The sequence below is a fragment of the Bubalus kerabau genome, chromosome 3 (genome assembly GCF_029407905.1).
Source record: "Bubalus kerabau isolate K-KA32 ecotype Philippines breed swamp buffalo chromosome 3, PCC_UOA_SB_1v2, whole genome shotgun sequence".
In the NCBI taxonomy this organism is placed as follows: domain Eukaryota; kingdom Metazoa; phylum Chordata; class Mammalia; order Artiodactyla; family Bovidae; genus Bubalus; species Bubalus kerabau.
The window spans coordinates 60,904,933-60,918,555 of record NC_073626.1 but is presented as its reverse complement, the minus strand read 5'-3'; the positions used below and the strand labels follow the sequence as shown (position 1 = coordinate 60,918,555).

The following is a 13,623-nucleotide window of genomic DNA, read 5'->3' as shown; positions in this document are numbered from 1 at the left end:
AGTTTAGTAGAGCTTAGCACAGAATGCTCAGCAAATATTTGTTTAAAAGTTAAATGAATGAATAAATCACTCCAAGAAAAATAAAATACATAAACCCATATGTTGGTAAAATGATATAAATAAAATGGTAATTTTCTGTTCATAACTGTTTATGAAGTCTCCAATAAAACCCTATAGTTCCAATAAGACATGTTTAGTGATTAATAACACAATCCTATAAACACTAAACATCATATTGGCTGTGTGATTTTGGAAAAATTACTTAATATCTATGTGCCTCATTTTCCTTATCTATAAAATGAGCTACCCCACATCCAAAGTCAGGGGCGGTGGCAGAGAGGAGCTACCCCACGTCCAAAGTAAGGAGCGGCGGCTGCGCATTGCTGGAGCAGCCGTGAGGACATATCCCACGTCCAAGGTAAGAGAAACACAAGTAAGAGGGTAGGTCCTGAGAGAGGGCATCAGAGGGCAGACAGACTGAAACCACAATCACAACCAGCCAATCTGATCACACGGACCACCGCTTGTCTAACTCTGAAACTAAGCCATGCCATCTGGGGCCATCCAAGACAGAGGGGTCATGGTGGAGAGGTCTGACAGAACTGGAAAAGGGAATGGCAAACCACTTCAGTATTCCTGACTTGACAACCCCATGAAGAGTATGAAAAGGCAAAAAGATAGGACACTGAAAGATGAACTCCCCAGGTCGGTAGGTGCCCAATATGCTATTGGAGATCAGTGGAGAAATAACTCCAGAAAGAATGAAGGGATGGATCCAAAGCAAAAACAATACCCAGCTGTGGAAGTAACTGGTGATAGAAGCAAGGTCCGATGCTGCAAGAGCAATATTGCATAGGAACCTGGAATGTTAGGTCCATGAATCAAGGCAAATTAGAAGGGGTTAAACAGGAGATGGCAAGAGTGAACGTCGACATTCTAGGAATTAGCAAACTAAGATGGACTGGAATGGGTGAATTTAACTCAGATGACCGTTATATCTACTACTGTGGGCAGGAATCCCTTAGAAGAAATGGAGTAGCCATCATAGTCAACAAAAGAGTCTGAAATGCAGTACCTGGATGCAATCTCAAAAACGACAGAATGATCTCTGTTCATTTCCAAGGCAAACCATTCAATATCACGGTAATCCAAGTCTATGCCCCAAGAGTAACGCTTCTATGAAGACCTACAACACCTTCTAGAACTAACACCCAAAAAAGATGTCCTTTTTATTATAGGGGGCTGGAATGCAAAAGTAGGAAGTCAAGAAACACCTGGAGTAGCAGGCACATTTGACCTTGGAGTACAGAATGAAGCAGGGCAAAGGCTAATAGAGTTTTGCCAAAAGAATGCACTGGTCATAGCAAACACCCGCTTCCAACAACAAAAGAGATGGCTCTACACATGGACATCACCAGATGGTCAACAATGAAATCAGATTGATTATATACTTTGCAGCCAAAGATGGAGAAACTCTATACAGTCAGCAAAAACAAGACCAGGAGCTGACTGTGGCTCAGATCATGAACTCATTATTGCCAAATTCAGTCATAAATTGAAAACGTAGGGAAAATCACTAGACCATTCAGGTATGACCTAAATCAAATCCCTTATGATTATACAGTGGAAGTGAGAAATAGATTTAACGGACTAGATCTGATAGAGTGCTTGATTAACTATGGACGGAGGTTCGTGACATTGTACAGGAGACAGGGATCAAGACCATCCCCATGTAAAAGAAATGCAAAAAATCAAAATGGTTGTCTGAGGAGGCCTTACAAATAGCTGTGAAAAGAAGAGAAGCAAAAACCAAAGGGAAAAAGGAAAGATATATCCATTTGAATGCAAAGATCCAAAGAATAGCAAGGAGAGATAAGAAAGCCTTCCTCAGCGATCAATGCATAGAAATAGAGGAAAACAATAGAATGAGAATGACTAGAGACCTCTTCAAGAAAACTAGAGATACCAAGGGAACATTTCATGCAAAGATGGGCTCGATAAAGGACAGAAATGCTATGGACCTAACAGAAGCAGAAGATATTAAGAAGAGGTAGCAATAATACACAGAAGAACTGTACAAAAAAAGATCTTCATGACCCAGATAATCAAGGTGGTGTGATCACTCACCTAGAGCCAGACATCCTGGAATGTGAAGCCAAGTGGGCCTTAGAAAGCATCACTACGAACACAGCTAGTGGAGGTGATAGAATTCCAGTTTAGCTCTTCCAAATCCTGAAAGATGATGCTGTGAAAGTGCTGCACTCAATATGCCAGCAAATTTGGAAAACTCAGCAGTGGCCACAGGACTGGAAAAGGTCAGTTTTCATTCCAATCCCAAAGAAAGGCAATGCCAAAGAATGCTCAAACTACCACACAATTGCACTCATCTCACATGCTAGTAAAGTAAAGCTCAAAATTCTCCAAGCCAGGCTTCAGCAATATGTTAACCATGATCTTCCTGATGGTCAAGCTGGTTTTAGAAAAGGCAGAGGAACCAGAGATAAAATTGCCAACATCCATTGGATCATCAAAAATGCAAGAGTTCCAGAGACACATCTATTTCTGCTTTATTGACTATGCCAAAGCCTTTGACTGTGTGGATCACAATAAACTGTGGAAAATTCTGAAAGAGATGGGAATACCAGACCACCTGACCTGCCTCTTGAGAAACTTGTATGCAGGTCAGGAAGCAACAGTTAGAACTGGACATGGAACAACAGACTGGTTCCAAATAGGAAAAGGAGTACGTCAAGCCTGTATATTGTCACCCTGCTTAACTAACTTAATTAATGCAGAGTACATCATGAGAAATGCTGGGCTGGAGGAAGCACAAGCTGGAATCAAGATTGCCGAGAGAAATATCAATCACCTCAGATATGTAGCTGATACCACCCTTATAGCAGAAAGTGAAGAAGAACTAAAGAGCCTCTTGAAGAAAGTGAAAGAGGAGAGTGAAAAAGTTGGCTTAAAGCTCAACATTCAGAAAACTAAGATCATAGCATCCAGTCTCATCACTTCATGGGAAATAGATGGGGAAACAGTGGAAACAGTGGCTGACTTTTTTGGGGGGGCTCCAAAATCACTGCAGGTGGTGATTGTAGCCATGAAATTAAAAGACGCTTGCTCCTTGGAAGGAAAGTTATGACCAACGTAGACAGCATATTAAAAAGCAGAGACATTACTTTGCCAACAAAGGTCCGTCTAGTCAAGGCTATTGCTTTTCCAGTAGTCATGTATGAATGTGAGAGTTGGACTATAAATAAAGCTGAGTGCAGAAGAATTGATGCTTTTGAACTGTGGTGTTGGAGAAGACTCTTGAGAGTCCCTTGGACTGCAAGGAGATCCAACCAGTCCATCCTAAAGGAGATCAGTCCTGGGTGTTCATTGGAAGGACTGATGTTGAAGCTGAAACTCCAATACTTTGGACACCTGATGTGAAGAGCTGACTCATTTGAAAAGACCCTGATGTTGGGAAGGATTGAGGGTGGGAGGAGAAGAGGACAGCAGAGGATGAGATGGTTGGATGGCATCACTGACTTGAGGGACATGAGTTTGGGTAAACTCCAGGAGTTGGTGATGGACAGGGAGACCTGGCTTCCTGCTGTTCATGGGGTCACAAAGAGTAGGAGACAGCTGAGTGACTGAACTGACTTGAACTGAAAATGGGCATTGTAATAGTACCCAGTACATAACAGTTATTTTGAGGATTAAAACAGATAATTAATTTCAACCAAAGGAGAACAAAGCCTGACACATAGTAAGTGATATTATGTCAGAAATTTTTAGTATTACTACTCTTATTATTCAAAAACTTACCTGATCACCTGGCTTTCCACCTTCCCCAGGAGGCCCCGGAGGACCAGGAAGCCCCTAAAGTAAAAGTAAGAATATAAACCTGTGTCTGCATGGAAATTAATAGGCCACCAGTGTTAACCCCTTCACCCTTTACAATGTATGGAGCTCCCTTACTATTTTCAAGCAAATGATATTGTTTAAAGAAAAGTTGAGCAAAACAAAACTAGAAACCTATACCCTCTAATATAACACAGCAGCTAATCCTTTTGTGGGTGTAGATTTACATTTGCACACCACTTAACAAAATGATAATGTAGCAATAGTTTCTTTATATTTGTGAAGTATTTAATGGCTCTCAGAACAACATTTTAGGCTGATAGAATAAATATGGAAAGTTAGCCTGAAAAATTTCCCCCAAATGATGATCACCCAATGCTATTAAATATTCTACCAACATATTTAGATAAATCATGAAAATTTGTTCAACAATAAATTATGGCTGAGCCCCTGCACCTAAAAACTGTCGCAACATTGTTAATCTGCTATACCTCAATACAACATAAAAAGTTTAAAAGAAAAATTTTAGACACCAACACATTAGATAAGCCTTAATATAGTTAAATAAATCCTACTGAGATATCAAAAGCATTTTATAATTTTTAATTTGTTAAAAGGTTTGGGTTTGGGTCAGTTTTTCAGGGGAAACCTATTCCTGTTCTTTGAACAAAAATGTTTGATTTCATCCAAATGTCTATCCTATTTACTAAAAGAGGAGTTGCTTCTTTGAAAATTATAGAATTTCACATCATTCAACCATATCCTTTTCATAAGAAAAAGCATTTTATTAGGGGAAGAAGAAAGGGAAGATGGAGTCAGTGCATACCTGAAAGCCAGTGGGGCCTGGAGGACCCTGTTCTCCTCTCTCCCCGGCTAGACCCTGAGTCACAAAGGAAAGAAAACCATGAACACCAGGAGCCAGATCTACTCGCTTCCTCCCTGCGTGAACGACCCAAGTATTCATATTTCTTTGCATTTCTTCCAATCACAAGTTTTTCGCTTTAGCTAGATAATAAACTAGTCCTAAAAATCACCTAATGGTATTGTTTGAAGTCCTTGATGGTGAGAAAATACCTCCTAAAGCCAGCAAATAAATGGATAGAGTGTTCATTTTTTTATCCAAACATAAGTGTCTGGAAATTTGTGGGAAAACTGACTATTGGGCACAGAAAAATTCATTACTTTTATATATCCAGTCTAATGTTTCCATTGTAGTTTCTCAGTGTTATAAGAAGTATTAATCAAACTTTCAAAACTAGAGTAACTAAGAAAGCAAAGCTAACTTTTTAGAAAGATGTTTAAATTGCCCCAGTTCAAAACAAATAAACATGCCAAACATTTCTTATAAACACATTTTAGACTCCTAGGATGAGAATAAACCTCGAGATATTATTCCTTTGAGGAATAATAAGTAGGAAATAATAAATTTAGAATAAACCTCGAGATATTATTCCTTTGAGGAATAATAAGTAGGAAATAATAAATTTATGTTAGTTTATATTATATAATATAACTTTTATCATAATAATTCATAATTATATATAACATGTATTATTATTATTTGTAATTATTTTCCAGCTTAAATAAATTTCTATAAGGTATAAGATTAGAAAAACAGGCATAATTGAATATTTGCATACTTTAAATAAAATACAGTATAAAATATTTGTCAGACACTATTTTCCTAGTTGCTATATTTTTCAACTGTGACAACAAAGAGATGATGAGGTAGCTTTTGCCATTAGCATTCATAGAAGCTTAAAATAATAAGGCATGAGATGCCTTTTTATTTCAGCTATCAAAAGATATAACTGAAATTCTTTCACCTTGCACTTTCTTATTTGTTTCCCCCTGAAACTTATAAATATGTAAAGCCAAGTCTTACAGATAAGACAACCATCATTGAAAAATGTAATGTGAATATGTTCTCAATAAAACTTACCGGGGGCCCCACAGGACCAGAAGGACCAACTTCGCCGTCTTTTCCAGGAGCTCCCTAGCATCACACAGAGATAATATATGAGGTGAGGCCAAGAGAATTTGGATAATTCCATTTTTTTTTCTTTAACAGAAAATGGGTAGTTACCCTCTGCCCAGGAACACCAGCATTTCCTGCTTCTCCAGGTTTTCCAGGATCACCCTAGAGAATCAATACAAACTAACTTAAGTTTCAATCAGTTTGCTGATTGACAGTTACGGCAAGTAAGGATTATGATGAGATGGCAACATTATACACAGTACTTACATTGCTACCTTTGGGGCCTGGAAGACCCATACTCCCAGGCTGCCCTCTGATTCCTATGGAGCCTGGAGGACCCGGCCGGCCATCTTCTCCTGGCGCACCCTACAGAGTTGACAGGAGCAATGCAAGTTTCACATCAGTTCTCTATAAATGTCACATCGCCTAAGCTGTCACTTGTTTTTGCACACTATAAAAGATATATAAGCTTTAAATTATGCTACATTTTTATGTTAGTGAATCAGAATAGTTGAGTATTTTAAAACAAAAACCTGAGATATTTTAATATTTAGAACAGAGACTTAATTCTTATTCTATATACGTTTCATCTTTATATCTCTTTACACGTTCATATTAATAGGGGAAATCTTTCTCTTCCTTCATTTATTATGTATGGTAATGAAAACTCAGGACTTCTGTTTCACATGTACAACATAAAGGAAGGGCCCAGAATATGTGAGTTATCAAATTTTATACCTATTTATCTCTTAAATGTATAAGATTGGGAGGATATCAAGAAATGAGATTGTTACTAACAGACAAATTCTACCAATATTCATAAATACATCATTTCAACTTTTTCATTTATGTCAGAGAAGCAATTTATTTATTTCAATGTGTGATCAATTTTTGGTCAATTTGAAAATGATCAGAGCCTTAGGATTTGCTTCCAGGAGGGGAGGGTTATTTCAGACATGATCAGCACCCACATAATCAAAAACATTGTTATTGTTCAGTTGAAAGGTCGTGTCTGACTCTTTGCAACCCCATAGACTGCAGTGCACCAGACTTCCCCATCCTTCCCTATCTCCCAAAGTTTGCTCAACATACATTAACCTTAACTAAGGCTCTTACCATTTAAACTGCATGTCCATTGAGAAATATTAATGGTGGTGGACTTTTGTTTAAATCACTTACCAAAGGTCCAAGTTTTCCCTCAGGACCCTGCACACCAGGATTTCCTGTCAGACCCTAAAAATTAAAAGCGACTGTCAGTTTCCTGCTGACCTACCACTGAAGTAAAGTTTCTAAAGAGTGAAAATAGCACTGCATTTAAAAGATCCAGTCCTGTTTTGCAGTGCCCACTCTCGGGAGCCTGAGGCTCCTCTAGACAAACTCTGAGCTCCGTCATGGACTTCACCCAAACTGGCTTCAGAGGATTCAGGACAGACAGCACAACACGCCCACAAGGTACCACAGGTGGAACCCTCCACTGGGAGAAGTCCACACAGCACAGCCTGCAGGGCCAGTCTCTAAGCCTCCTGTAATGGGGGGCCCCATGTGAGGAAATCCATCTACATGGGAAGTGCAAGGGGCCACCCTGGTTTGAAATCTCAAGGTAACCAATTTTTTTTTTAACAGCACCTTGGACTTAGTATACCAGTCCTAGCAAGGTGAAGGCCCAGGTGCAAGTCTCTGCAAACTCAAGAAATACAAAAGCTACACCTCCTACCAGGTTCTTAATACCCTTCAGAGTCCTCCAAGTTTAAAATCTACAATCAGGGGTCATTTTTACTAAAAGTAATTGGCTATTCAGTGGGCATTCCACCTTTCTCAGGTATCTAGAGAAGGTTATCAAGGCAAAGAGGAACCCAAGGACAGGTTCTTACATAGAAGGACAGCGAAAGGGTTGTAGGAGACTTTCACTCCTACCTCTAACACAGGGCTCAAGAAAAAGAACTTACAGTGAGCCAAATGTATCTTTCCAAGCAACTTTTGTATAATTTTTTCTCTTTAAGGGGCATTGTTGACAACTGAATATGAGTATTTACATACTGTTCAAATGAATTTTCAAATGACATTTTGTTAAAATGAAATTTACCAGGAACACTCTCTGGTAAAAGTTAAATTGTTGTTTATCAGTGAATAAAGGAAAATTATAAAAATTGATAAACTGGATTTTTTTTAATCAAGTGGTAAAGTTACTAATACATACCCCTTTGAAAAAAGGAGATTAGAAGTTACTAGTTTTTTCTATACATGATAAAAATAACAAACAATTCATAAGGAATAAAGCCAAATCCATAAAAACAAAACAAACAAAAAAAATGTCCCGTGAAATCAAGTTACTAAAAAATAAAACCTTTAAAAAAAAAAAAGAATTCTCAGGAGCATATCCCTTGGGTTGATGTAGCAAAAAATTGCTGTGTTCTTACCCGAGCACCTGGAAGCCCAGGTTCACCTGGACGTCCTGGATCCCCCTGACCTCCTTTAGGTCCTGAAGAGCCAACAGGACCCCTCTCTCCTTGAGCACCCTGTTCCAAAGCAAAGTAGAACACGTCAGGAACAAAAGGAATACAGGCAAACAAAAGCAACTATATGTAAAACCCTTGTTTTATAAATCAAACCACTAGTATAAAGGAATTGGTCAAAGTGGGTGCAAAGACCTCTTTGTAAACCATGTCACTTCACATTTTATTCACATTTGGATTCCTTGGAATAAAGGTTTTCCAACATTATTTAATGAGAGTTGTGTTTAAAGCCTCACTCCAATAACTTAGATTTAGAAACCCCAGAATTTTAAAAGAGTCTAAATTTCTAAAGAAAGGAAACAAACTATATCAGCTAAAGGAAAGATTTACGTTCTGTTCTTCTCAGGAACTTCCCTGAAAAGTTTGAAAAGCAAACTCTAGTATACCTCCAACTATCATCCTTCTCCCTGGAGGCCTCTATAATGAAGAAATTGCACAAGAGGGATCTGGCATTAGGTCTAATATCTGTGTTCAACTCTTTTCTAGATCTGGAACCCACGTGAGCCAAAGCTAGATAACCCCTCAAGACAATGGCATCTTTTGCAACAGCACCCACAAGAGTGTCAGCCTTGACAGGATAAACTTACCTTTGGTCCAGGTAAACCATCAGAGCCTGGAAAGCCACGATTGCCAGGAGCACCCTGCAGGTGACCAAAGTGTGATTCTCAATTGTGGGTGTTTATGTAATATCCAATGAATGGGTAATTTTTACTCTTAGTATTATAAGATTTTAGGAGCTATGATCAAGCCTACACAGCAATAGATATGTCTAAGAAAAAGTAACCTGACTAAACAGAAAGAAACTTTAAATTTTGAAATTTATATATATATATATATATATATATATATATATATATATGTACTGAGCCAAAATTATTCAAATCAAGAAACATTCTAATGCTTCACTGTAAAATCAAACTTTGAGAAAAACTGATACCTAGATACAGAGACAAGAGACAAGAAATGGTACCATGTTTGATAATCACAATGTCAGTGATTGCAGGCATTAGTATTGTCTTGGATATGAAACTGTTTACATTCTCTGAAGTTCTACACAAAAGTAAGGTGATATTGTTAATCTCCCTTGCAGACTGGTTTCATTATAGTCCAGTCACAACAATTTTTTATGATCGTTAAAGTCACTCAACCTTTTCAGGCTTCCTGGATTTGCATTTGTTGCTTGCTCTGCTGAAAATGTTCTTTCTTTCAAGTTTCTTGCTGGCTCATCCTTATCTTATAGATCTTATCTAGATGCCAACTTTTCAAAGAATCTCATTTCCTAAACACGTAATCTAATGACACATGACTGTCATATGGTTACTCTCTACCACATCACCCTGTTATTCTCTAAATGTAAAATATGTGATTACACTGAGGAAATCAGAGTTGAAAGAGACACGTGTATCCCAACCTCATCGCAACACTGTTTACAATAGCCAGGACATGGAAGCAACCTAGATGTCCATCGGCAGACAAGTGGATCACAAAGCTGTGGTACATATACACAATGGAATATTACTCAGCTATTAAAAAGAACACATTTGAATCAGTTCTAATGAGGATGAAACTGGAGCCTATTATACAGAGTGAAGTAAGTCAGAAAGAAAAACACCAATATAGTATACTAACGCATATATATGGAATTTAGAAAGATGGTAACAATGACCCTATATGTGAGACAGCAAAATGAATACAGATATAAAGAACAGACTTTTGGACTCTGTGGGAGAAGGCAAGGGTGGGATTATTTGAGAGAATAGCATTGAAACATGTATATTAACATATGTGAAACAGATCACCAGTCCAAGTTCAATGCATGAGACAGGGTGCTTGGGGCCAGTGCACTGGGACAACCCAGAGGGGTGGGATGCAGAGGGAGGTGGGAGGGGGGTTTGGGATTGGGGACACATGTACACCCATGGCTGATTCATGTCAATCTATGACAAAAACCACCACAATATTATAATTAGCCTCCAATGAAAATAAATAATCTAAAAAAATTAAATGTGGGATTATATTTTTATTTATATGTTGACTTATTTAGTGCTTACCTCCCCATTAAACTATTGTTTACTAGCCCTCCATGGAGGCTGGGACCATAGCACTCTTGTTCACTGATGTGTCCCAAGCACTGTGTATCAAAATTGGCATGGAGCAGTTGTTCAATCAATATTATTGAATGAATGACTATACAATGATTAGACAGCTGGCTCCCTTAATTCACAGACAGCCATACTGAACTGTGTAACATACCTGCTAGCATTTCTCTTAACTGCCCTAGTTTTCCTCAATTTCCCAAAAGTTCCTTGAGTAATCTCCCCACAACTATAAGAATTTATTTTGTTATTCAAATTTTACCCTTTCTCCCATTGGTCCCGGAGGACCAACTGTTCCTGGATCACCTCGGGGACCTCGTTTGCCTTCTTCACCAGGTGGGCCGATTGGACCCTGGACACCATGTGGCCCCTATTGAAAACAAAAGGACAGGTAACAGATACAGCCATTTAGCAATCGAGTTACAGTCAAAAGAATCCAGTTAGTCACAAACTTTAAACTATATTAAGTGAACTGTTTCCATCAAAAAGTATAATTCTCTTTATCATCCTTTTAAATATTTGAGTATTTTGGGCTTACACTTTGGAATCACATTCATGTTCCTCTTATCATTGAAAAGAAATAAAACCTTACTGGTTCCCCTTTTGGTCCAGCTTCTCCTTTGAAACCTGGGACTCCTGGATCACCCTAAAATAGGAATATAGAAAACTATAAGAACGAGGATATTCATCCAGCCCAACTTGCTTTAATTGTTACAGTGAATGCGCTTTGACAATTTCTGCAGCAGAGTCTGTGCTGAATCAATAATACAGTAATTTTTTTAAATGTACACAAATCTTATAGAATGTGAGTGAAATTTTATAAAACCCAGTATAGTTAGGTAGCAATTTGTATATTTTACAGTGATCTTCAAGAAACTTACCCTTAAAGTCTTATTTTTAATCATGCATAGTAAGATGATTAGAATAATTCAATGCTTCTTCAGCTTCAATGCACGATACTGGATGCTTGGGGCTAGTGCACTGGGACGACCCAGAGGGATGGTATGGGGAGGGAGGAGGGAGGAGGGAGGAGGGTTCAGGATGGGGAACACATGTATACCTGTGGCAGATTCATTTTGATATTTGGCAAAACTAATACAATTTTGTAAAGTTTAAAAATAAAATAAAATCATTCTTCAAAAAAAAAAAAAGAACTAACAATGACAATTTTAATAGGTATATCTATTTAGGGTCTATTTTAGGAAATAGATTTTGTTCACCCAAAACCAAAGTAATTTTATATCTATGTAGTATTTATTAAGATTTGACAACTTCAAATAGGGTATTTTATGTTTAGAGTATTCTAGGGTTTGGGTGCATGTATAGTGTACTTTAATTTGTGGGAACCAGATTGCTAAATTGAGAACATGATAAAATCAAATGTAAAATATCAGCAACATTTATGTTTTTATAAATTTGTCATCAGTATTTGAAAAGGACTTATCAGTGTAGCCAAATTACTTACAATAGGATCCAAAATATTTGTTTTAAGTAGTACTAGTAAAGGTTTTAATTTTTTTATATCAAGCTAAAAGATACATAATCACAACTTCTCAGTATGTATTTCTTAAGAACTAACCATACTACTTTACCAATAGATGAATACACAAATATAAAATATACAAATTTCTACAAAATATGGATATTCATTCCATATAAACCATATGTTGGAGGCACTCTTCAAGAACAAATCTCAAGATATAGCTGTTGAACACATGTTAGCCACACTGTTATTTTAAATCCCCATGAAACTTCCATATTTCCCCATATCGGCTTGCAAAATATTCTCATAATATTTATCATTCAACTATTTATAAATTTTATGAGGTGGATCATGAAGTTATGACCTTATAATTTTAAATAAAAGAACACTAAAATTGAACAAAAGGCAGTAATTTTCCACTTTGAATTTAAACACATGAATTGTACATTAACATTTGGCTTCCACTTTACAAAAATTTCTATCTTCATTTGCCTCATTCAGATAAGTTAGACTATCTATGTTTCACTGTATTTCATAATCTATTATTGATATTTCTCTGGTGATATCAGATGTATTATACAGGGGGATAATTCTCTGAAGCACATTACCGGTTGGCCTCGAATTCCGGGAGGTCCAGTGCTACCCTGAGGTCCTGGAGATCCAGGGGGTCCTGCTAAGCCAGGAGGACCAGAAGTACCCGGAGAGCCCTATTGGAATGCAAGAGTAATAAGCAGAGATCTCAGCACAAGTCTATGGTCACTGTCTGAAGCTCACTGTGTCCCTGCGAACTTCCCGTGGCTTAAATGCAGTTAGTTACTCACCGTTGGGCCTTTGGCACCAGGCGTACCATCAGTTCCTACTGCGCCCTAAAGGATACAGGAAAAGTTCACAAGATAGTAAGCCATATGTTGGTAGTGTTCAGATGTCCACCCACCTTCCAAAAGGAAGCAGAAAATTTTAACCAAAACAAAAAAGGATAAAGGAATCAACCATTGTATCATAAAAGTCACTTTTATGACTAATTCTCTTTTCGATAAAATAGACAAAATTTGCAGAGTTGACATGGGAAATGTTTTTTGTTTTTTTTTTTCTCATGAGTTCTAAACACTCAATCAGAATTGAAAGAGAGTATATTAAGATAGATTGCCTTTGTTCTGATGTTATAAAGCATGTCCAACTTGGAGTGACAAGGAACTTACAGGAAGACCTTGGGAGCCAACAGGACCAGGTGGCCCAGTTTCACCTCTTTGCCCCTGAGGACCTTCAGGGCCTCGTGCCCCAGTGGGACCTGCTTCTCCCTAAAGGGGTACAAGCAGGAAATGTTAATTTTAGAAAAACCTAAATGCGATGTGGTTCAAAGCTGACTGCTTATTTGGAGTTTTACATTTTACACCTAATCATTTAAAGAGGTCAAGTGCACAAAGCAGTTTCTTCAAGGGTGGGCATATTTTCCCCACCCTCGGGATGCAGTGATACGTACAGCATGTTAGAGCAGAGGACCTGCTCAAGGTCACCTGATAACCTTGAAACACCCCAGTTTCCAACCCCAGATAGGAGTCCAGACAGTAAAAATACAGGATGCCTGGTTAAGTTTTAATTCAGATAAAACACAATGGATCTCAGGGTCACTCTGTCCCACACAATGTCTGGAAAACACTTATACTAAAAATTTATTCTTTATTTATTTGAAATTCAAATTTG

General features: G+C 37.8%; 1 protein-coding gene across 1 annotated transcript in view; it reads right to left on the bottom strand.

Annotated features, from left to right (window-relative positions):
* The window catches only part of COL5A2 (collagen type V alpha 2 chain), a 154,514-nt gene that overhangs the window by 28,837 nt on the left and 112,054 nt on the right, over positions 1-13,623 (bottom strand). Inside the window, exons 19-31 of the mRNA XM_055571970.1 lie at positions 13,122-13,220; positions 12,744-12,788; positions 12,531-12,629; positions 11,032-11,085; positions 10,702-10,809; positions 8,931-8,984; positions 8,248-8,346; positions 7,010-7,063; positions 6,098-6,196; positions 5,939-5,992; positions 5,795-5,848; positions 4,679-4,732; positions 3,817-3,870 (exon numbers count right to left, since the gene is read on the bottom strand). Coding sequence (XP_055427945.1) covers positions 3,817-3,870; positions 4,679-4,732; positions 5,795-5,848; positions 5,939-5,992; positions 6,098-6,196; positions 7,010-7,063; positions 8,248-8,346; positions 8,931-8,984; positions 10,702-10,809; positions 11,032-11,085; positions 12,531-12,629; positions 12,744-12,788; positions 13,122-13,220 — 927 coding nt within the window. The remainder of the gene's footprint in view (positions 1-3,816; positions 3,871-4,678; positions 4,733-5,794; positions 5,849-5,938; positions 5,993-6,097; positions 6,197-7,009; positions 7,064-8,247; positions 8,347-8,930; positions 8,985-10,701; positions 10,810-11,031; positions 11,086-12,530; positions 12,630-12,743; positions 12,789-13,121; positions 13,221-13,623) is intronic.